This window comes from Hippocampus guttulatus, chromosome 14, assembly GCF_054856545.1.
Source record: "Hippocampus guttulatus isolate MCC_2025c chromosome 14, RoL_Hgut_1.0, whole genome shotgun sequence".
NCBI lineage: Eukaryota > Metazoa > Chordata > Actinopteri > Syngnathiformes > Syngnathidae > Hippocampus > Hippocampus guttulatus.
Genome location: NC_141274.1, coordinates 486788 through 511770, shown reverse-complemented (window position 1 = coordinate 511770; position 24983 = coordinate 486788). Strand labels below are relative to the sequence as shown.

The following is a 24983-nucleotide window of genomic DNA, read 5'->3' as shown; positions in this document are numbered from 1 at the left end:
AGCTGAAACTGGGAGATAAAAGAGTGAGAACAGATGCTTCTTGTAAGAGGTGTAACAGAAAGGATCCAGGAGTGGCGTAGGAAAAAAATTGAGTGGAAATCCAAACTACAAAGTACAAGTTTCTCCAACTCGCTAATCCCCCCCGGAATGCAATGCACTTTCCCTGCCTTGTCAGCCATGCCTTCGTGCCCTCCGAGGAAAGATTCTTCCAGAATCCGCCGGAGTTCCGTTACCCACGTCTTCAAAACCGCTTCCCTAGAAGACCCCCTTGAGCTTTTGAAAGAGGAAACCAACAGACGGACCGAGGTCGCTCCGTGGCGCTGCCCTTTCTCAGTCGGGAACTCTCCAACGATCAGGACATTGCGAGCAGCCGTGAGTTGTCCTACCACAACGGTCGCCTCTTCTCGCACACTGAACAAAAACACCTTTGAATCTTTTTATAGACGTGCCGATGATCGTCTTGTCACGGAGGGGACAACTCGTGTCGTTTGGGTTTAAAATATACCATTTGTGACACTAGTCTTAGAACATCTTTGACACACTTGGTGTTCTGTTTTCCAATCCACTGTCTGGTATGCATTTTTCAATGGACAAAACAAGACAAGAACTCCCGACGGCGAGCAAAAACAACTACACATTCGTAATTTATAATGACGACAAAAGTAGAAACCGCGCATGCAACTTTAAAATCCATTGGACACATCAAATACACTTATGATTGTAAATCTATCCATCTGGAGTTAAGCGGCATTCATCATCTGGTTTCTCATGCAATTGTTCGCAATTTAACACTCATCAGCACGGCATGTGGCCAAAGGACGTCCACTTCTACATCTTTCTGTGACTCTTCCAGTTTTTTAGTACAGTATTTCAGTTGCAACCTCCCGATGACGCTCTAAGCTCGGTGACCCCTCCGGTCTGAGAAAATCCCGTTTGAGGTATCGAATCGGCAAGGTGCCGTTGATCCATCGTTAGGTGTTGTCTCGGTCTCAGGATATCAGAATGTGAACGGCGTGATGAGGACGACTGCTTTAAACACCGGCTCGAATTGAATCGGGACGTTTATTGGTCGATTCAAGGATCGAACGCCTGTTGTGAATTTTGTCGTCGAGTTCCTCGTGAGAGAACGGCAACATGTGCAAAAATGACTGAAACGTTTAACGGTTGATCATGTGCATTCAAAGGCTTTAGAGAAGGTCACGTTAAGTTAACGTGTAAAGGTATGAATGCGTTTTAGGCCGGCCCTGAAATTTCAGCCGAAAGCCAAATATCCCTAACTTTTTGCGAGCGGTATCATTTATTTGACTCCAGCTCAAGACAGTCGGTGACAATATCAGGATGGTGAACAGACAAATGGTCAACTGGGTTTTGGTTCACAATTGTACAAGAGAGATCTGCTGCTCCCTAGTGCAAAAGCGTAGAATTACACCACCCGAGCCTTTGCTCAATTTTGTGGAAAAGGGCCTCGTGGGGGAACCCCAAAGTCAGTCCATCCAACCATCCAAAGAACAGGAAGTGAAACTGAAGTTGAGTAACTGCATAGACCAGGGATGGGTAACTTCAATGTTGGGGGAGGGGGCCCTAATTTTTCGTCTGTGACACCGTGGGGCCAGATAGGATCATACACTTTGCTCACCGGATGTAGGACCAAAATGGTGTTTAAAATGTGGACAAAATACATGCATATGTGCAAAATATTTTTTTATTCATTGTTTCTGTTGCTGACTCTGTTCCATCCATCCATCCATCCATTTTCCGAACCGCTTGATCCTCACACGGGTCGCGGGGGGTGCTGGAGCCTATCCCAGCCATCTCCGGGCAGTAGGCGGGGGACACCCTGAATCAGTTGCCAGCCAATCGCAGGGCACACAGAGACGAACAACCATCCACGCCCACACCCACACCTAGGGACAATTTAGAGCGTCCAATCAGCCTGCCATGCATGTTTTTGGAATGTGGGAGGAAACCTGGAGCACCCGGAGAAAACCCACGCAGGCCCGGGGAGAACATGCAAACTCCACACAGGGAGGCCGGAGCTGGAATCGAACCCGGAACCTCTGCACTGTGAAGCCGACGTGCTAACCACTGGACTACCGGGCCGCCGACTCTGTTCCTGTTAGTCTTTTTGAGTCTGCCATGGGTGTTTGTTTGTTGCTTTGGATTCTTGTTTTCAGATCTTCGTTCTGGATTTAGTTTTCTTAGTGTTTGATTACCGGTAATACACTTTTTCAAGTTCACCCTGCTCCTGCCTGTCTTTTGGGGTCCTCCGCCATCATGTTTGTGACACAACAAAATAAACACAGACTTTGTCCCCCCCCCCACCCCAGTGCAAAGCGCTCTCTTGCATATAAATTAGCGTTCAAGAATGGCACCAAACTGCTGAACAAAAACACCAACATGAAGTGCAATGACTCCTGCAATTGGTTGGCATCCGGTTCAGAGTGTACCCCGCCAACTGCTCGAGGACAGCCGGGAGAGATTTCAGCATGCCCGCGACCCTTGTGTCGATAAACTGATCGGAAAAGCAATGAAAGGATAGATGGAAGGGCAAAAACCCATGAAAAAAAGATTTGGCTTTTTCACGTTGTTGAACAGGGCGGTATAAGAGCCAGTGTAAGATGTCTGCCACCTCGTGGTGATTAGTGATATTTCAATTTGCAAATGACAGTCACCCCTGCATATTCGTAGTTTAGCACCCATGGATTCGTCATATTCATTGAATTTTTTTCCTCCCCCCGCCCCCCACCAATATTTTTTCAATATTTGGGATTCTTCCCACTTTTCCTGGAATTTTCTTTCTCAATTTCCCCAAACCATGAAATTTTGATCAACCTTTCTTTGAGGAATTTGGGGGCAGGCTTCTAATATAATAAATAAAAGTCCAAGGTGTCTCCAAAGTGGCTGTATTTCATTTGATTTGGATACTCTTGTGGTTAACTTGCCTGTATGCTTAATAGAGACGTTTAAAATGGTGACACTAGTCCCCACAGTGGGGAATTATGAGGCTAGGAAAAGACAATGAACAAGCACGCTGGATAAGACGGAGAGGCCTGCTCTTCAGCAGTAAGCACAAGTCACAGCGCACCTTATTAAAGGATGACGGTGTGATGGCACTCCCATCCCTCACGTCAGTGTTAATTAGACGAGACATATTGGAGACAAAGGAATTATGCTATAGCTCCAACTCATCCATGACACGATGTCTGTGTTTCATAGCCCAAATAATTAAGAAAAAAAACATCTCATTGCTTTAATCTTTTAAGTCATTGAAAAATAACCTAATCCCATCTATTTTTTTAAATGATCGAATCGAATGGAAAACTTTTTTTTGTAAAACTGATAGAGCTAAGGCGGTCCATTGGTTAGCTAGCGCGTCAACCTCACAGTGCAGAGGTAGCGGGTTCGATTCCAGCTCCGGCCTCCCTGTGTGGAGTTTGAATGTTCTCTCCAGGCCTGCGTGGGTTTTCTCCGGGTACTCCGATTTCCTCCCACATTCCAAAAAAAACATGCATGGCAGGCTGATTGAACACTGGAAATTGTCTCTAGGTGTGAGTGTAAGCGCGGATGGTTGTTCGTCTCGGTGTGCCCTGCGATTGGCTGGCTCAGGGTGTCCCCCGCCTACTGCCCGGAGACGGCTGGGATATGCTCCAGCACCCCCCGCGACCCTAGTGAGGATCAAGCGGAACAGAAAATGGATGGAGGGATGATACAGCTAAATCAAACACTGTCTCTCTCTCTCTCTCTCTCTCTCTCTCTCTCTCTCTCACTCTCACGCACACACACACACACACACACAAAAACACACATATTATATATATATATATATATATATATACTGTATATACACACGCACACGCACGTGTGTGTGTTTGCATGTTCTCCCCGTGCCTGCGTGGGTTTTCTCCGGGTACTCTGGTTGCCAGCCAATCGCAGGGCACACTTAGATGAACAACCACTCGCACTCACAATTACACTTCGGGACAATTTAGAGTGTTCAATCAACCTGCCATGCGTGTTTTTGGAATGTGGGAGGAAACATGACAGTGGGGGAGTTTGTGACTCAAGAGCAACCGAGACTAACGCACAAGTTTCTGTCAGCTAAATAGGACCTAAACCACTCCAGCGCAGGGCACTGCCGCCAATGCGCATCGGGTGCTGCAAACGAGCCAACAGAACACTGATCCACTGTATCAAATGCTGCAGTTAAATCCAATAAAACCAGACACACATAGTCAGTCTCCAAAGTCATTTGCCAGGAGAACTCGGAACTGGGTTGACTGCTATGCATCATCTTGAAACTTGAGTGGAAGACATCCAAGAAAAATTTGAACTGCATGTGCACCACTTTTTCCAGAAATCTTGAAATGAAAGGCAGCTTGGAAATGGGCCTAAATTTTGACCGTATACCTTGATCAAGGCCAGGTTTTTTGTGCAATGGTTGCACCACAGCTTGTTCAAACTGTTGGGGAACTATACCAGCAGACAGACTGCTGATGATAATGGCCAAGACCAATGTACCAATACATAGGAGACCCTCCTTAAAGAAATGCGGAGGAAGCGAGATACAAGGGGAACCAGATGGCTTTGTCTGGTAAAAAGAAAAAATCTACATAACATCAAATACTTTTACCCTTATGTGTACTGTACTCATCTATTTATACACCTTTCGGTTTGTATATATCTGATTATTCTTTCTCCTTTTTATATCGATTTTCTCATATTCATTATAAATACTGCATTTCTTTAATACTGTAAGTTGAGGGGTTCGTTGTTTCAGATGGATTGCTCTACGTTTGGAATGGGCAAAAAGGAGAGGACAACTTCGTTTGAACACAGCTCTTTCTTCTCTTTTTTTTATTTCTCCAACGTCTGCCGACTGCCTCCTCACTCTCGAACGAACACTCCCCCTCTCGGTAATGACCCACCTTCCTGCTTTTCTTCCCCAATCACATGTAAGCAACAAGGATATTTCAGAAAGTATTTAACAGAAAATAATTTAGGTAACTAACATAAAATAATATAATGCTTAAATATAAAATGATAATAATTAACAATTTAACAACGTAATATAATGCTTAAATCTAAAATGATAATAATTAACAATTTAACAAAAGCTTACAACGCATTTAATAAGTTGATCAATGTAATTCTGTTGTATTACTATATTTTATAAGGATATCACATTTTTCTTCTTAACTCTGAGTCCTAGCTGAAGAAATCGTATCAATGAAAAACTGAAGGAATCTGTTGCACATTTCGGGCAAAGAGTCTGAGCAAATAGGGTCAGGGGGTTTCAGTATAGAATCAGTAGTTTTAAATAGTACACGTGGGTTTTAACGGTTAGCCTGAATCCGGTTTGATAAATCTTCTCTTTGCATGCATTGAAAGATGGTCAATCAAAAATGAAATACCTTAAGATGTATAATGCTAAATGAAATATTTTAAGAGCGTGTATTATGCGTGCATGTTGCCCACATCTAAAATATAGGTTTAGGAAGTATCTGGTCCTATGTGGCACTGATGAAAAATGGTGGCACTCTCCAGAATTTAACTTGCCCCGTCCCTGCTATAGAAGTACAGTAAATGAGAAAAACTGTGCCCCTTTTCAAAAGTAAAAAAAAAAGATACATCTACCAAAAGGAAGTGGTAAAACATAAGAACAGATGTGTAGTTTTAGCACATTTTCTGCTCACGATAGAACACATTTTATGTGGAAAATGGTCTCATTTATCAGAAAGAACTCAAGTAGCATTTTATTAACCATCGATGGGACCTGATGCAGCACTTCCCCTCTTGTCCCCATGCAAATTTGTCATTGTTGTAGGGTTTGTTTTTACTCGTTGAATCTGGAGGGCATTTTTAAAGCGACACAGCCATTCTTCTGGTGTCAATATTGTAACAGTCGTTAAAAAGTGACGCCCGTCTCGTTTATAGAAAACATGTTCATCAAATCTTGTCATCAACGAGAGGAAACTTGGTTGTGGCGTTTTTGACAGATTCGAGAATCGGAGGCAAAAGGTGGTCTGGCTCGATGAGTGGCGGGCGGTGGGAGCGGTCCGGGCGGGAGGTGGGCACCAGCAGTGACCGCTAGCTTGATGTCACACTTTAGCCTGCGAGCCAAAGGGGGAACCTTCCACAGGGGTTAGGGGTAAAAAGCCGACGTCGGTGTGACAGATGAAGAGTGACGGGCACTGCTGCTTGCGGACTTTGCTCTTTTTTTGTCCGAAGCAGGAGACTATTTAATGCACATCGATTTCTTTTGTTTGGGGGGCGGATATATTTTAACGCGATTAGCGACTGCTACAGAGAAGCTAGCTAGCAAGCTAGCTAGCCAACTAACTGGTCGCCATCTCCCCTCTCGCTGTCGGGAGTGATTGGCCGTGTGTCTTCCGCTATGGGGAACGCTGCCACCGCCAAGAAGGGCAACGAGCTAGAGAGCGGTGAGTTCAGTCCGGCCGATATTCGCCCTCGAGCGGCTGTCGTAGTTTGTTTCGTCCATTAATCACGAACCGTGGATGTGGAGCTATTTAGCCGAGCCTGCTAGCCCGCGGCGGCAACTATGTAACTGTCCTGTTATGGCCAAGTAAGAGTGGATCATATGTCACCGTCACTTTTGATTAAAATAACACCCAAATCTGGGTGACGTGATGTTTTAGCATTTGCTTCTGTTAGTGTGATTTATTTTGTTACCTTAACCAAGTCAGCAAAAGAGGACAGGTGAACCACAACATAAATAACTCCGGTGAATGCAAGCAAAGAGAGAATAATGACAAAAATAATTACACGATATGTCAAAATGTTGTTTGTACGTGAAACCTGGTGCTCGAAGAGAAACTTGTCATTTCAGCCCCCCGTGATAGTGTGAGGCCCGTCCTTCTCTGTTTGAATGCATGCGCGTATGTGTGTATTGTCGCATCCTATTGGCATGTATCACTTCACACATGTATCACTTGATCTTCTCTATGTCGTAGATGGATTGGAACAGCAAAAGAAAAAAAGTCACACGCCAGTAAATGTCAGAAAATAGCTATAAACTTTGAGGATGAGGTTTGGTGGTTCTGCCCTTGGGGGCTCCACAACCACATTTTTATTCTGGGCTACATAAACAAAGCTCAGTGCTCAGTACAGTGACCAAATATGGCCAAGAAAGTATGCCCTCTTTTTGCATTCATAAAAGTAGTGCTACTAGAGTCTCTCCCCCCTCCCCAGTCCTCCCCAAACTAGCATCAAGAAGGTTAAACATATGGCTGGCACAGAAGTGGCCATTGACCAGAGCAGGCTCGTCATCAGGCCTTCGTCAGAGGATAAAGAGCATTACAAGCTTTGAAAGCTTTGACGTAACTTGGCCGGGGTGGTTGGTGTGAGTGTGCTCTTATGCCCTCATGTGATCTACATCATCTACATTCCCTACGCACGCGTGCGAAAATAAAGCGTTTGTATGTTTTATTTGTGTTTGAGCTGAGACACATTTTACAAGCATGATGACAGCTATTGCCTTATTCTATGGATGACTATTATTAAACAGTGGTAAAAAAATAGCATAGAATCAAGTTGGAATATTACACAGTTTGTGTGACCCCCCCCCCCCCAATAATTTACGAGGCTGTAAAAGAACAAAGAAGAAAACCCTTTATTTGTCTCACAATGGAGAAATTCGGAATTTACAGCAGCAAAAACTATGAAGAAAAGAAAGTAGAAAAACAAAAGAAAATATTTGCATGCACACAAAAAAATGAAAAAACAGTTTAAAAAAATGGACTGTACAAAGTGAAATATATGCAATTGCAAAGTGGTTGTGCTATTTACAATCGGTGAGTCCAGGTTTTCACGCGTGTTTTATTCAACAGCAGTCGGCAGGAACAAAGAATAGTGTCGTTAAATTGGGACAATCAAGTTGGAATTTGTTGGAAGTGTTAAGAACTATTATGCAAAAAATGTACTTGCAGATCATTTAAAGTTGACATTTTTAGAAGTTTAAATAAGATAAGGGTAAAGATATAATAATGTTATGACAATTCAGGAAGGGCAAGTTAGATTACATAAATGAATGGTAAATAGAGTGCACTTGTTTATTGCTTTATCACCACCATTTGGAGTTGAGATGTTGCCCAAACACCCAAACAGTTGTCATTTAAAAAAAAAAATTTAAATAAATGAAGACTACCAGAATCCAGTAAGGTATCATGAGAATAATATCTGAATATTTTCTGATCCACATATCCTCACAAGGGTCGGGGGTTGTGCTGGAGCCTATCCCAGCTGTTCTAGGGGAGTAGGCGGGGGACACCTTGGACTGGTCGCTAGCCAAACACAGGGCACACATAGACAAACAACCATCCATGCTCACACTCACACCTAGGGACAATTTAGAGTGTTCCATTAACCTGCAGACATGTTTTTGGAATGTGGGAGGAAACCGGAGTACCCGGAGAAAACCCACGCAAGCACGGGGACAACATGCAAACTCCACACAGGAAGGCCGGAGCCGGAATCGAACCCTGCACCTCTGCACTGTGGAGCTGACGGGCTAACCAGTCGACCATCGGTCTTAATATTACAAGGGGAAAAAAAGTCACTTTGTTGGAGGGAAAGTCTGACATGTTAATTCCCTCATCATTTCATAAGAATACACAACTTGATTGATCGAAGAAAAATACAAACATTTAAGGAGAATGAGGTTTCAGTTTTCTGAGGAAAGAAATATAATCTAGATACAGTTGTAAAATTGTGAGGAAAAGTAATATTACAATAATTTTGTTGCAGTGTCACAAGAACAAATACAGCGATCCTTCGCTATTTCGCCGTTCGTTTATCGCGGCCTCGATACATCGAGGATTTTTTTCAAACATATTCACACAAAAAAAATGCCGCAAAAGGTCCACGAGAGGCAGTGAAAGTCAGCAAAACAACAGCAAGTCACATAGAGCAACATATACAGTGCTACATACATGTGTTTGCTGTATTTCGTGATTCATACACTAACCTAACCAAACGTATACATGTTTAAATATATTAGTATAGAGCATTAAGTAATGTTAAATACTACAAACATGCATGTATGCCATTAAATTTGGCCTTATAAATATTTTTTATACTCATACACATGTACATATACAGTACCTATCCGGGGGGGGTTCGCCACTTCGCGGATTTTCGTCCCCATTAACCGCGATAAACGAGGGATTACTGTAGTCTGAATAATACAAGAAAACACTCATACAATGTGTCAATGATAAGATGACATTAGAAAAAACGGAGTCGCGTTATTCTGAGAATATCACAAGAAAAAAAGGTGAAATGTTGAAAGAAAAAAAAGCAATATTGAAGTGAGTCATGGCATAGTGAGAAAACGTGGCAGTATGACAATTCAACTGTAATGTTACAGGACTAAAATTGTAGTTTAGGGAGAAAAACAAAGGTTTAATGTCACAACGATTTAGTCATAATATGATAATACAGTCACAATGTGAGAAAAAAATGTTGGCAAATTATCTCAAAAATTATATTTTAGTATTATGAGATATAGTTGCAATATTACAAGAATTCATTCAAAACTATCAAGACCAAAGTCGGCGAGAATTAAATTGCCATCTACAGATAAAATGTTGTCATAGTTTAATAAGTTGTGATGTTGAAAGAACGTGAGAATTAAGTCGTAACGTTACAAGAAAAAGGTAGGTATTGTTATTTCACGAGCATAAATGTCGACCTTCTGTTGTCATTGTTCTTATACACTTGACCAGCGCGAGCGCTGACTTAAACATCAGTATGAGCAGTTAAACGTGAGATTTATGGAGACATTCACAACAGTTCACGTCTCTGGCAACATTTGTTTCCCAATGGTGACACAAGCTCCTCGGCGGTTTAAAGCCTTCGAAGCTGACACATTTGCGCACTCTCAGATTTGTCTGGAGGGCAGCCGCTCTGACGAGGCAGCCTGGTTACCTACATTGCTGAATACACACAAGATTAGCGTGTGCCTACGTAGCTTGAATACATGACACGGTCGCAGCGGACGGATTACTACGTTGACATCATTATCGTCATCATCCAGTTACAGCAGAGGTGTTGAAGTCATTTTTGGCACGGGCCACTTTGGGCTTACATCTTCCTTTGGAGGGCCGTTACGACAGTGAATGTTTTCCTAATCATCTCATCTTGTTATTACTTGGACACAACAAAAATTATGCATTACCGTATTTTCCGCACTAAAAGGCGCACTGGATTATAAGTAATTTTTTTCATATATTGGACGCACTAGACTATAAGGCGCAATCTACAATGCATCCATTAGATGGAGCTACGCTCCTTCTGTTCGCCTCGAGAGGCGTTCATGACCGCCTCCGAAAAACGATTACTTAACTACGAAAATTGAAAATAATGCATCGAAACAGAAAATCAAGCGAGGAAATCCATTTCCTTGAGCGTAGCTCCAACAGAACGATCAGATGTTGTCTTGTTGTCTGTTTAAGAGGGAGGAAATTTCGCACATTTGACAATAAAGTTCTACTTGACTTGAGTTGTCAGTAAAATGTAGGAGACTGGACTGTCTCAGAAGTGTTTATTTATTCCTTTGTTGTGTACTGTATTCACAAACGAGTAAATCACAAAATACTTTCTGTAGGGGGGCTATAGGATTTATTTGGTGATTTCCTTGCTTGATTTTCTGTTTTGATGCATTGTTTTCAATTTTCGTAGTTTCATTGAAGGAATTACTAATTTACGTTTTTCGGAGGCGGTCATGAACGCCTCTCGAGTCGAACTCAAGAAGGAAAGGCACAGAGACGGACAAAGACGTACCTGTATATATTAAGACTGTGAAAACCATTAATAAAGTATGCGTTTTAAAAAACAACACCACAGCTCTCCTTTTTTCGGAGCTGCAACAAAAAGTTATTCAATAAAGCAGCGACACAGTTCACTGAACCAACAGCAAGGTATAACATTGTAAGCGTGTCTTCAGCAAGTAGCCATTTTGGGGGTCGACATTACCGTAATGACCATACACAAGGCGCACCAGATTTTAAGGCGCGCTGGGATCTTTTAAGAAAATGGAAGACTTTTCAGTGCGCCTTATAGTGCGGAAAATACAGTACTCATTTTGTTAATCACCCAAGTCAACTGTTTGTTGGTTGCTCAATTATTGTTCGAGTGTAACCAAGGTAACAAAATGATTACAAAATGTCAATGTTATTTCCTACACATCACAATTTGACACACCTCTTGTTAAATCGTTCAAGTAGCAGTTCAATAAATAAACAAACAAACAAACACCCAAATGTGGATCATTTGCCAAATTTACGGCCAGCCACTATAACTAGCACTATTTACTTTACAAAGGACGGCTTCTAATTCAACTCGGCCCCATTAATTGAGGCTCTCAATTTGGCAACCGATATTGTGGGCATGTCTATTTTCAGTGATGCATGTGGAATTATAAATACTCTTGGTACTCCTGTTGAAAAACGATGTACTGTATATGGATGCCTTAACTTGTACCTCTCACGGTCGCGAGATGCATTCAAATATCGTCGGAATTTTCAAGCTCAAACAGAAAAGTAGTGTATTGAGCAATGGTTCTTAACCCGGGTTCGCTCAAACCCTAGGAGTTCGGTGAATCAGTCTCAAGGGTTCGACAAGGCCTCAATTAGTTACCACATGCCCGCTTGGCCGTCACCTGCTGGTTCATTTTGTGCACAATTAAAAAATGTATACTTTATACTTATACTATTTGTATTGACTTTTTTCAGTTTTTAATAAGTGCATTTGATTATATATTTTTATTTTTCACTAATGAAAGGGTTTGGTGAATGTGCATATAAACTGGTTGGGTTCGGTACCTTTAACAAAGTTAAGAACCGCTGGTCTAGAGGTTGGGATGCCAAACATTCAATGAGATTTTATACTATCCAAAGGCTTAAATAATAACCAACAAATATTTTGGTGCCCTCAACTTTAAGTTATGGATATAAATATAAATATCAACCCTGCGTAATTTTTTGTTCATTTACTGTTAAGTGTTTAAAAATGTTCCAAATGTATTCTTTTTTTTTTTTGTCAGGCAATGCATTCAATTAGTATTTTTATAATGTTTTGTTGAACTAATATAAATAAAACACATTTGAGCTTGTTTAGCTGGCAGCTATTATTTCACAGTTTTTTTTGACTGCTTTAAGTTTTTACTATGCTATTGTTTCCTTCTTTTGTCTTCTTTTAAAGTTATCTAAAAATCATTTTCATTTATTTTTTACAAATCAGCAAGTTTTGACTGTCTTTGTCTTATTTTTCCCGCCCCCTTCATTCTTCTCTCACATGCGTAGCTGGTCTCTCCTGCATTGGGTCTACTTTATTTTCATTGTTGCTGTCACACCATATACTGTATGTTGTGGGGGGTTTTTGTCGACATAAACTCTTGTCTTCTCTCTTTCTCTCTCTTCTGTAATATTTCCATCCATGTGTTGGTGGGTGATTGTTCCTGTGAAAAAAAACACCCTCGATGATCAATAGAGACATTTGGTATGCACAAAAAAAAAAATGAGCCTGCAAATATTGGCTACGGGCCTCATTGTGCGAAACTTGCTCGATGTGCTTGCTGTTGTGTGCTTTGATGAGACTAAGTGTTTTTTTTTTTGTTTTTTGTCACTCACAACTTCTATCTGGATATCTGCTCTTTTTGCCATACTTGGGTTTGTCTTCGCTTCCAATTCTGTTTATTAGCCTTCCCCTTGAAAAAAAAATGATGCCCAGAGTGAATTTTTCTCCTTTGAATGTTGTTTTTTTTCCCCTTGACTTGAGATTATGATAGAAAATCTACTCATATGGCATGCATCACTCATCTTGCCTGTCTGTTTTTGTTTCCTTGTGTTTGTGTCATGTAATTAATATCCAGATGAGAGTTGCCCTTACAACTTTGCTGTGTCCCTCTGATGTCCCTGCTTTACACATTTTTAGCATTCCTACCTAAAAAAAAGGGAAAAAAATGTTTTTTAGCCTGTTATTCTTGAATGAACATATGCTAATTTGTGTGTGTGTGTGTTTTACCCTCCACAGTTAAAGAGTTTCTAGCCAAAGCCAAAGAAGATTTCTTGCGGAAATGGGAATGCCCATCACAGGTCAGAATGCTTTTTAAGGTGGTATCTCACTGAGTGGCAAATGCTTGCATATACTGTATTTCCAAACGCATGTTGGATTTTCATCAGGTTTGTTAAAGGTGAAAATTTTCAAAAGCCATTCAGTTTTTCTTTCAACTAGGAGTGTCAAACTCATTTTTGTCGCGGGCCACTTTGGGGTTATGTCTTCTCTCGGAGGGCCGTTACGAGAGCGAAACTAAATAAATCCATCCATCCATTTTCCGAACCACTTGATCCTCACTAGGGTCGCGGGGGGTGCTGGAGCCTATCCCAGCCGTCTTCGGGCAGTAGGCGGGGGACACCCTGAATCAGTTGCCAGCCAATCGCAGGGCACACAGAGACGAACAACCATCCACACTCACACCTAGGGACAATTTAGAGCGTCCAATCAGCCTGCCATGCATGTTTTTTTTGGAATGTGGGAGGAAACCGGAGTACCCGGAGAAAACCCACGCAGGCCCGGGGAGAACATGCAAACTCCACACAGGGAGGCCGGAGCTGGAATCGAACCCGGTACCTCTGCACTGTGAAGCCGACGTGCTAACCACTGGCCTACCGGGCCGCCCCAAACTAAATAAATGTTTATGTATTATTACCTGCACACAACAATTTGATGGATTACTGATTTTGAAAGCAGTCAAATCAACGATAGTAGTTTGTTCAATTATTGTTTGAGTGAGTGTGAACAGAGTAACAAAACTATTGCAAAATCTCAATGTTATTTATTACACATGACGTTTTGGTACAGATTTTAGCAAGGTTCATGGAAGTTGACACACATGATTCGCTTTCGGGCGCCACATAAAATGATGTGGCGGGCTGGATCTGGCCCCCGGGCCTTGAGTTTGACACCAGTTCTTTGAACCATCAAACTTTGAACAGCATTCTCAATACACACAAGCATTCGCCACCCAATGTGACGTGGGCATGAGAGTAAATACTACATTCCGGCAACATGCTAACATGCTGCTCTCTTCCTGCAGAGCACGACGTGCCTAGATGACTTTGACAGATTAAAAACTCTGGGCACCGGCTCGTTTGGGAGGGTCATGCTGGTGAAACACAAAGGAACAGAACACTACTTTGCCATGAAGATACTGGATAAGCAGAAGGTATGTTTTAAAAATATATGGTTCTATTTATACCACAGCTCTAAGTACCCACTTCTGATTGGCTGTGTTCACATAGAACACATGAAACGATACTCGTGTGCAGATCACCAAATCGCATATAAATAATTATGCAGGCATCCCACCAGGCAGTGACAGCACAGAACTAAATAATAGCATTTCAATAATGCAAACATGAAATGTTGCTTATCATTGAGTCAGCCTCCGTTGACCCCTCCATTGATTTCAACGAGGGTGACCTATACATCATCCCTGTATGTCACTGCCCTTGCTCCTCAAACACACTTTGCAATTCACGATCAGGTATTTTTGCACATTTTCAACCTGTTAGAGAAATCTCACACGACGAACCTAATGATGTACAGTGCAATGATTCCTGGAACAAAATGCGTAAAATCCGTAATAGTTCGCAGCACTGGTAATTATTCGGTACCTGATGGCCTCCGTTGTGGCCAAAGTTTTCCAGTTTAACAGTAGATTTATTACTGTGAGAGGTGTTTCTTGCATTTTCATGCAAATATTCCAAAACTGACTCAGTCTCTATGACTTACTTTTTTTCTTCTTATGCGTCAGGTGGTGAAACTTAAACAAATAGAACACACTTTAAACGAGAAGAGGATATTACAAGCCGTGAGCTTCCCCTTTCTCGTCAAACTGGAGTACGCCTTTAAGGTAAGGTAAACCCCTTTCGTTTCACTCATTGTTTTCGGCTTTCATACATGAGATAATAAAGTGATTGTTTACTCTTTTTAGGACAACTCCAATTTGTACATGGTGATGGAATATGTTCCCGGAGGCGAGATGTTCTCACACTTAAGACGAATTGGGAGGTTCAGGTGAGGCCCTCAGGAATAAACACTCCTTCGTGTCTTTAATTTGTTTTGTTATGATCAGCGGTTAAGGAGGCATTGATTTATGTTACTTTTTTTCCTCTTCGCTCTGCTTCCTCTCTAGCGAGCCGCACGCGCGCTTCTATGCCGCCCAGATTGTGCTGACATTTGAATACCTCCATTCGTTAGATCTCATCTACAGAGATCTGAAACCTGAGAACCTTCTCATCGACCACCACGGCTACATTCAGGTGAGCGGCATCATTGTGTCACGGCGGCTCTTTTTGTGACCGCAATTTCCTCACGTGCCGCATTCAATTTCAAGGTGACAGACTTCGGATTTGCCAAGCGAGTAAAAGGCAGAACCTGGACGTTGTGCGGAACACCGGAGTACCTGGCCCCAGAAATCATTCTCAGCAAAGTATGCCATTTCAGCACATTCATCAAAATCTCCCATCTTTATTTGAACTCTCCATTCATTTTCTAAAGCACTTAACCTCATTTGGCTCACGGGTCAGCTGGGGTTTATGCCTGTGCACCTTGGACTGGTCAGCAGCGTCACGACACTTACTGTCGAGACAAGCATGACTACGGTTTGACAGTTGACTACGGCTCAAATATTTCTGCAACTTAAGAACCATTTTCAGAGAAAATAGCCACTATTAAGGGCATTAAACATTAGAAGCTCAGGTCCGTGTAATTCATCAGCATCTAGTATATTTGATTAGACTGCTTGGGTTACGTTTGAGTGGTAGAATTTTATTTCGTTTTATCCCTTCCCTTGAATCATTAGCTGTCTCTTTCAGGGCTACAACAAAGCTGTGGACTGGTGGGCCCTAGGAGTCCTCATTTATGAAATGGCGGCCGGCTACCCTCCATTCTTTGCCGACCAGCCCATTCAGATCTACGAGAAGATCGTCTCCGGAAAGGTAAGAGCATGTGCCATCAAAGAGTATGAAAATTTAATATCTCAAGAAATAATTTTGCCAGATATCTCGAGAACGATACAATAACGACATTGCTATGGGTCCAATGAAAACTAAGCATTTTAAAAAATATATACAGTATATACCAAATATCAATCCAAGAGGATGTGGAAAGTGTAGGGTTCTTTTGTTTTTATGAGAGCAGCTATCAGCTTTTACAAAGTCAGCAATAAAAAAAAAAAAGACAAAATTCACATTGTACTGCGATTGTGCGGTAAGGATGAATTTAAAAAATTATATATATCAACATGGAATCATGAATCAGTTTTCTATGTGCAAAATGCAAATATTTACTGAAATAACAATTTCGATTTTCAATTTTACATGAACATTTTTCACTTGGAGCAGTTACTCACACATAATCCCTCACACAATATTACTGTCCATCAACAACAGTGAAAAAAATATTTTGTCACACAACAGCTGCTTTAACAGCTCTTTTTATGGAATCAAAACAGAGCAATATAACATTATAAAGTGCACATCTACGGTAAACTAGTACTCAGCCTATAGTGGATTTAAACCATGGTTGCATACTTCGTTTTTCTCAAGTTTGCTTTGAACACAGCAGTCAGGCTATGTTGATTCTCTTGGTCCTTCTTGCACGCAAGTCTCTCTACGGTTTTGTGTAGACATCATTTCGGATGACTACACTTGGTTCGATGACAACACTGGAGACGTTTTATTTTTGCTAGGTCGCTACCACTGCACCGCTGAACTTCACCGTCCGTCACTGTCAGACGAACATAGAGAAGCTCCACCCGCTCTATTTATAATGACACGAAACACTGTTACCTTCCACACAAAATAGTTCCAAACAAGTAACAATCGCCTCAGTGGCATACATCGTGTACCTGTATGATACAGGTAACTTTGGTCTTGTCAGTGGAGCAATCTGGCAACTTTTTAAACGTAAACTTTCCATTCATAAACTCTTTAAGTATCCGTTTTCGGTGTCTCGCGCTGCCGTGACTGGCAAAACAGACAAGGGCGTGGACTTCTGCAGCGCGCTTGATGTTTTGTTTCTGGTGTATTTATAGAGCAACGTAACATCCGCTTGTGACGTGTGCCGCGTTAATCTCGTGAGAAAAAATTTAATCCCGTTAAAATTCATTTAAATGAATGCCAATAAAAACGCGCTAAACTGACAGCTCTAATATATATATAAACAGAAGTGGAGTGTGCGTGTGTACCAATTTGTCAACCGTAGTACGGCTAAGCGGTTCAGAAAGTGGATGGATACAGTAAGTGGCTTGCATTAGATGACCATGTGATGTGTGGACTCCCAGGGATGCCCGCCTGGAGGCTCCTCATACTATATGTTGGGTTGATGACTTTTTATGAATCCACAAAAAGATGTTGGTAGTCAACGAAGACATGCGTTGCGACTGAAATCGGTCACAGCCTGCGCCTCTCCTCAGTTGAATAAACTGGTTAGTGTGTCATTTTGAAAAAGCCTAAACACTTTGTCCTATCTTCTCAGGTGCGCTTTCCCTCCCACTTCAGCTCGGACTTGAAGGATCTGCTTCGGAACCTGCTCCAAGTGGACCTGACCAAGCGCTTCGGTAACCTGAAAAACGGTGTCAATGACATCAAGGGCCACAAGTGGTTCGCCACAACGGATTGGATTGCGATCTACGAAAGGAAGGCAAGACTTTTTCTGCCATGATAGCATTATTGCTGGCATGAAATGCATTCTCGTATATCATAACAGTTGGCAGTTATTGCAGTGGATGTACTGTATTTGTATAAGTCAGTTCTTGGTTTCGGATGGTGTCGGATTTTGACACAGTTTCACAGTCTCCTCATTACACTGTGGTGTACGGTAATACTGTCGCTAATTTTAGCCACAAGTCTGTCTGGTCTAGTCGCCCAAATCTGCAATCGATGTCCGTTTACCTTTTCTTTTAACCAAGTCCAAATGTATTATTAATTATACTTTTGCTGAAAAGCCTGTCATCACCCCCCCCCCCCCCCCCCCAAAAAACCCTGCAAATTTTATAATAATAACAGTAGTGCACTTTTATGTGCTTTATCTACATCATATGTTGTCCAAAGCGCTCTTTTGAAGAAATACATACATGGTAACAACCATGCAGCACCAGCCTCTGGTTTAAATTACCTTATATTCCAGACTATAAGGCGCTTCGGAGTATAAGATCCACCTTCAATAAATGGCCTATTTTAAAACCGTTTTCATATATAGAGTGCACTGCATTAGAACAGAAGCTACAATAGTGGCTGCGGTTGTATTATGCATCCACTAGATTGAGCTACACGAAAGGGAATACAATACAATACAATACCGCTTTATTTATATCAAGCTTTTGCAGCCGCTACAGCTCAACTCAACTCAACTGTATTTATAGAGCACATCAAACAGCCATCGCTGCATACAAAGTGCTGTACATGGAGCAATTTAACATATACAATAAACAGTAAAACAAATCGGTAATAAAGATGGTAGAAAGCACCAAACGGTAAACCCAAGAACAAATCTAAGTCATGTGAGTCGAATGCCAACGAATACAAGTGGGTTTTGAGGAGGGTTTTGAAGATGGGCAGCGAGGAGGCTTGCCGAATGTTCAGTGGGAGGTCATTCCAGAGAGAGGGACCGGCAACGGAAAAGGCTCCATCCCCTCTGAGCCTCAGTTTAGTTCTTGGTACTTCTAATAATGTCTGGTCCGCAGACCTGAGGCGCCGGGCAGGTGTGTAGGGGCGGATGAGCTCAGAGAGGTATAGGTGGCGCGAGATCATTTGTAAATTTGCTGTAACAAAGCGCTTTACTTTAAAGGCTACGTCCAAGAAATCATAATATTGATCCATGTATAAGGCGCATCGGATTATAAGGCGCACCTTCGGCTTTTGAGAAAATTGAATGCTTTGAGGTGCGCATTATAGTGCGGAAGATACGGTACTTCAACCTCCAGGATCCCTCACCATAAACTGTCAAATCGCAGACCACTGTGTGTTCTTGCAGCCATGCATCCGTGCTTTTTCTGTCACATTCATCTTTTTGGACTTATTTTACATCTAATTGCCTGTCCTTAAGCTGCTATCTCGCTATCTAAGCTTCTCTGAGTATTTTCGTCTCCTCTCTGGCATAGAAATGGCCAAACTCCCTTTGTATGCCGCTGTGAGATGCCAGCGGACAAAGGTATTAATAAACTCTCGCTGGGCTTCAGTGATTGCTTAAGAGTTGCATTTAATGCTCAATAGCTGGCAACTCCGGGTAAGCTTGCCTAACTCGTTCACTCCCAAAGACGTTTTTAAACGTCTTTTCAGACTTGGTCTAGAATTGGCTGGTACTGAATGAGTTAAAGGTAGCCACTAGCTGGGCTTCACACGACACATGTGATGTTGAGACTCCTCTTTTCACTCTTAACTCATTTCGTTCTTTGGTGATTTTGATTCAGATTGGTTTGTTGCAAACATCAGACATACATCTCGAATACAAGCCACGTGTCATTTTATTTTGTTACTTCAATATACCAGCTACTCAGACTGAAGGCGCCATTCATCAATATCTATGTGTCGATGGCAGCCTGGCTAAAATCTACGTATTTCGCTTACTTTTTTTCTCAGCCATCGTCAACCCGTAGCATTTCTCAATGTCTCGCAAAGCTTGGCAACTTTTTGCGCTCTTGGCGTTTGAACAAACAACCGAAAAAAGATGCCAAATTGCAGTAGTTGCATCTGGTGAAGCATGATTGTTGTTACCCATAGCCTTTGGGGCTGTGATGTCACTTTCAAATGGCAGTACAGGACATACTGGGCCTGAGATGGATAAAAAGGGGTGGATTGCTCGACTAGATTAATATTCCCCAGGTGCAATAATAGTCAGAATAAATGAAGGAATTCTGTTGACACTTTTATTTGCTGTGTCAGGTGGAGGCCCCGTTCATACCAAAGTGCAGAGGCCCCGGGGACACCAGCAACTTTGATGACTACGACGAGGAAGAGATCCGCGTCTCGGTCACGGAAAAATGTGTGAAGGAGTTTGCCGATTTTTAGGGACGAAACAGAACGGGACCTGCCACAACAGGATATGTCAGGGAAATAAAGGGATCTTTGCACTCTTCTGACGACTTGGAAAGTAAGCAGAGATGACATTTCATCGCACCGTCCTATTCTTCCCACTTGTACCGCACACAGCTCAATGAGGTTGCCATGATCTTTTGGTGCCGATAACCTCTCACTGTCACCTACATCTGCACATTAAAGCAGACTCACCACCTTTTTTTCCCTTTTTTTTAAGTCCACTTTTTATTTTGTGCTTTTTAAAGGAGGGCAGTGGTCTTCACCCCCTTTTTAAATAGACAAAGAGATGACACAAGGGATGGACTCGTGTTGCATTAGTGGCCCAGTAAGGGGAGGTAGCAACTGTCATTTGTCCTTGTTTTGTGAGATACAAAGTTTTTAAGAGGGCGACTGATCAGAGTTTCTTTTCTTTCTTTGCTTTTTACCTCAGAAAGAATGAGAGCAAATACATCACCCTCGGTATTCCCGACGCCTCGCGCTGAGAATAAGAAATCTTGTTACATTATTACACATACAGTACATTGTTACTCTGGTTTTTGTCCCAATGTCTACTATATTACTTGTGTTTTTACTGTATTTTGTTTTCTTCCCTAGATTTCAGGTCTGTTTCGAACAGACTTCTTTGTTACAACACAATGTGACTGATCTATTTTGAAAGAGTGAAAAGAAATCCTTTTGGGATTTTCGAAATTTATTCTAAGGGGTGAGAAGGCCGATGTGAATAGTGTTGAAGCATTGCGCCTCGGTGTGTTTAGTAAAAGAAATACAGACTCTATCATTTATTGATTTTGACAATTTAATTAACAACATGAAAACGCAGCTGGCTTTCTTTGTTTCCACCCGTGAAGGATTGATTCTGTTTCATTCAATTTTTTTCAAGGACAGTGGATTGCAAAATTATTAGTTGTGCATATTTGAATGCTTGGATTTCAAGGTACTGTTTTCCTCACCTCAATACACTGGCTTAACGAAGAACTGCTCCTTTGTATCACATGTAAGCCCTGTTCTTGTTCAGCTCATTACATTATACGTATATGCATTGTTTCATATGTTTTTATTTATAAACATTAGAGATGCTATTAAATTTTATTTTTAAAAGTGTTGAATTTGTGAAAGTGCCCTTACTTGGATCAGTATCACCATAATCAAGTTGTATTTAAAAGCATTTAGCCTGAAAAATATGTATGCCGTATGGTTTGTCTATTTTGACTTTCCGTAGCCATTCCCGCGAAAGGCAGTACGGGTAATATAGTGCTGCAGCAGGCACATGTCATCCTTTCGCTGTTTTGTTCAGTGTGGAAACATGGCGGGCTTGGAGTTGCTGTCTGACCAAGGCTACCGTTTGGATGGACGCAAAGCCACCGAACTTCGCAAGGTTCAAGCCCGTATGGGCGTGTTCGCTCAGGCCGACGGCTCGGCGTATTTAGAGCAGGGAAACACCAAAGCCTTAGCGGTCGTGTACGGTCCGCACGAAGTAAGTAGCACTGGATGTTAGCCCGATGCTAACTTTCACTAACGGTAAATCGGAGCAGATCGTTAATAAGAAACTTAAAATGTCAGAAATATCCATTAAACGCTTACATTTTTCGTGACGAAATAACTAATATTATGCCGTAGAAATCCGAAAATGTTAACGTATGTAATATAAAAAAATGTAATATTTTCAAGTAGTTATTGTGGTTTATAATAATAATAATAATAGATTTTATTTATAAGCGCCTTTCAAGACACCCAAGGACACTTTACAATAACAAAAAACACAAAACAATACGGGTTGAGCAGCGGCAGCCAAAACGCGCCAGCGTTCACTCAACCCGATAGTCAGAAAGAAACAAGGGAGGGAGAGGGGGAGAAAAAAAAACCACGCTCGAACTTTATGCAACTATTAATAATACATATTGTATATTTCCACCGTTATGAGCTTATACATTATACAATTGCACCTGTAAATCTACATTTGGTTAATCATACATAATTATTTAAATCTATTCAATATACAGGTATTGAATGACTACTATTTGCGATTAGTAATTTACATAATATACGAAGTTAATAGTTAAAATTATTATTTACCTCTATATTTATGCCTAATTGTGTGTGTATGTATATATACATACATACAAACACACGCGCACACACACACATGTGTGTATTAACTTTTAATACACTACCTATCAGTACTCAAACGTGACATGTTAGAAATGTGATTAAAATGTGTATAATTAGATAAATTTTCCATCTTTTGGAAGTGTATAAAATATACAGTACTCATGCATCGTTCTTCAGATGCGAGGCTCCCGCAGTCGAACCCTTCACGACCGGGCTGTCATCAATTGCCAGTACAGCATGGCCACTTTCAGCATGTCAGAGAGGAAGCGGAGGCCGCACGGTGACCGCAAGTCCACCGAGATGAGCCTCCACCTCAAGCAGACGTTTGAGGCCGCCGTGATGACGCAGCTCTATCCGCGCTCTCAGATAGACATTTACGTCAAGGTGAACGTACTCCAGTGGGATGTTGTTTTGTATTTTAGGTCTAAAGGTGAAATGCACTTTTTTTTCCATTGTTGTATCATGTATTGTGCGTGTTCACAGGAATCACAATTCAGACCTGACTTTGACAGAGTTGCATTTCATATTAACTGGGATGAGATTTTTCCGCTTGTTGGCGGAATTCCGCTTTTTTTTTTTCCAGTCAAAATGGACCTATTTTATATTGTTCCAAATCCGTAAAAAAAATTCTGTGGGGGGGGTCCGGACTTTTCTTCGGCAGATTTGGGGCTCGTAATGTTTATAAGTAACGTTTGCGAGCATCCATTTTGAATCCCGATTTTTATAGCAAAGCGTTAGTTTGTCGTTCCTTCCGATATGGGCTAAAACCAATGTCTTACTTGTTGTGATTGGTCGCTCTATCGGCAAATGCAAATCACAACCAATCCGTGTTCGCCTTCCGAAACCCCTTTCTCACGAATGCCTAATGTTATCGAGACTCGCGACGAAGCTAAAGTGCGTCAGATAGATGCGGATCTGAAAAACACGTTTCGATGGGACTGGTAGGATAGAAAGCTGACAGTGTCCCCAGTAGGAAACAGTAAAGAGGAACCATTGTGCTTGTGTCGAATTTCGTGAAAAAGCTCGATGTCGCCGGTAAAGCTCCGTGTACAGTGTGTGACGATGTCATTCTATACGGATCGAGAGGATGGAAAGCTTTACAGAGTCACGCAACCTCGGCAAAACACCGAAAACAGACATCCATCCATCTTCTACCGCTTATAGCTTTAGCAGGGAAGCCCTCTCCCTAGCTACTTCTTCCAGCTCTCCCCGGGGGATCCCCAGGCGTTCCCAGGCCAGCTGGGTGACATAGTCTCTCCAGCGTGTTCTGGGTCTTCCTCGGGGTCTCCTCCCGGTGGGACATGCCCAGAACACCTCACCAGGGAGGCGCACAGGAGGCATCCGAATCGGATGCCCAAGCCACCTCATCTGGCTCCTCTCGAAAACAGACATTTCTACTGAAAAGTAACTACTCGATCTCAAGTGCTTTTCGACAGCCTGGAGCATGTGTAAAAACAAGAGGAGTTGGCTAAAAAGAGAGTGGAAAAAGACGGAGAGGAGGTTTAGTGCCACTTTTGTAAGTGGCCTCGCCCCGTCCCGGCCACGCCCCTTTCCGCTTATTGCCGCACTAGCCACTCTCATCCCTGCTATGTGATGTATAAATAAGATAAGATAAGATATCCTTTATTTGTCCCACTTACAGACATTGCGTCTTAATGTTCACATACTTCACCAACACGTCCCGTGACATTTTCTAAACAATTTTTGTTTCTCAACAGATCCTTCAGTCAGATGGAGGCAACTATAGTGTGTGTGTGAATGCCGCTACCCTGGCTGTGATCGACGCGGGCATCCCCATGTTGGACTACGTGTGTGCCTCCACCGTGGGCTTTGTAGACGAGACGCCGCTGGCCGACTTGTGCTATGCCGAAGAGAGTGGCGGTGTGAGCTCCTTGGCGCTGGCACTGCTGCCCCGCAGCGGGCAGATCGCGCTGCTGCAAATGGATGCCAGGCTGCATCAGGACAACCTGGAGGCCTTGATGGACGCCGCCATGACGGCTTGCAAAGGCGTGAGCAAAGTGCTGGACCAGGCGGTGCGTCAACACCTCCAAGAGGCTTCGCTGGCCACCGGAGACTGACATCTGCACTTGATTGGTTATTTTTCAACTACAATACTTAAATTTCCAGGACTCAAACAAGAGGAAAATCACATTCATTACATTCTTTTCCACAAAACATCATTGTACATTATTGTGTATATGTAAGAAACAATAAATAGGTGTGCTTTCTATGATAGGTTGCTTTGTTTAATTTTCAATGTGTGTGTGTGTGTGTGTGTATATATAGTATAACAAAACTATCCAAAACAGACACATTTTTTTCCAAGACAGAAAAAAAATAAACACTAAAATACTGTACGTATTTTTTTTTATACGCCTGTACTGTATTGGCAGTTTTTGTTATATAAACAGTTTTTGGACAGTATATTTTTGCATTTCATTGATTGTGTTGTTCCACGTGCATTTTGTCAACATACTAGCAGGTTCAAGGACATGTGCCATTGAAGTGAATCGTTGTTATGCCTCGGATAACGAACAAATTTCGGTTCTCGAACAAACTGAGCACACCTGAATGCACAACTTGACTCCTCTCGCCTTCCTTACACGAGGAAGTGAAGCTTCCTCGTGTCGCTTTCCATTGTGAGCAGACGTGATCATCCATCCATCCATTTTCCGAACCACTTGATCCTCACTAGGGTTGCGGGGGGTGCTGGAGCCTATCCCAGCTGTCTTCGGGCAGTAGGCGGGGGACACCCTG

The 24983-nt window shown here is 42.1% G+C and overlaps 2 protein-coding genes across 3 annotated transcripts; both read left to right on the top strand.

Annotated features, from left to right (window-relative positions):
- The first annotated feature begins 6074 nt into the window (after positions 1 to 6074).
- On the top strand, positions 6075 to 21218 carry prkacbb (protein kinase, cAMP-dependent, catalytic, beta b). 2 transcript variants are annotated; one of them, XM_086129270.1, is made up of 10 exons: positions 6075 to 6440; positions 13057 to 13112; positions 14114 to 14242; positions 14834 to 14932; positions 15014 to 15096; positions 15215 to 15341; positions 15416 to 15511; positions 15897 to 16019; positions 17560 to 17724; positions 19965 to 21218. In XM_086129270.1, the coding sequence occupies exons 1-10, from the start codon at positions 6395 to 6397 to the stop codon at positions 20088 to 20090; spliced, it is 1050 nt and encodes a 349-aa protein (XP_085985396.1). In that variant the 5' UTR covers positions 6075 to 6394; the 3' UTR covers positions 20091 to 21218. The 2 variants fall into 2 exon arrangements, with proteins under 2 accessions (XP_085985396.1, XP_085985395.1); XM_086129269.1 differs by having other exon boundaries at positions 6076 to 6440; positions 13051 to 13112.
- A 156-nt stretch (positions 21219 to 21374) lies between these two features.
- Positions 21375 to 24650, top strand: exosc4 (exosome component 4). The gene is made up of 3 exons (XM_086130086.1): positions 21375 to 21591; positions 22404 to 22610; positions 23945 to 24650. The coding sequence occupies exons 1-3, from the start codon at positions 21385 to 21387 to the stop codon at positions 24302 to 24304; spliced, it is 774 nt and encodes a 257-aa protein (XP_085986212.1). The 5' UTR covers positions 21375 to 21384; the 3' UTR covers positions 24305 to 24650.
- The last annotated feature ends 333 nt before the right edge of the window (positions 24651 to 24983 follow it).

Bases quoted from the DNA above. Each gene is read 5' to 3' on its own strand.
- prkacbb (XM_086129269.1), top strand. From the start codon at position 6,395: ATGGGGAACGCTGCCACCGCCAAGAAGGGCAACGAGCTAGAGAGCG. The intron at 13,113-14,113 runs GTCAGAATGCTT...CTCTTCCTGCAG, and splicing joins AATGGGAATGCCCATCACAG to AGCACGACGTGCCTAGATGA. The intron at 14,243-14,833 runs GTATGTTTTAAA...CTTATGCGTCAG, and splicing joins AGATACTGGATAAGCAGAAG to GTGGTGAAACTTAAACAAAT.
- exosc4 (XM_086130086.1), top strand. From the start codon at position 21,385: ATGTCATCCTTTCGCTGTTTTGTTCAGTGTGGAAACATGGCGGGCTTG. The intron at 21,592-22,403 runs GTAAGTAGCACT...ATCGTTCTTCAG, and splicing joins TCGTGTACGGTCCGCACGAA to ATGCGAGGCTCCCGCAGTCG. The intron at 22,611-23,944 runs GTGAACGTACTC...GTTTCTCAACAG, and splicing joins AGATAGACATTTACGTCAAG to ATCCTTCAGTCAGATGGAGG.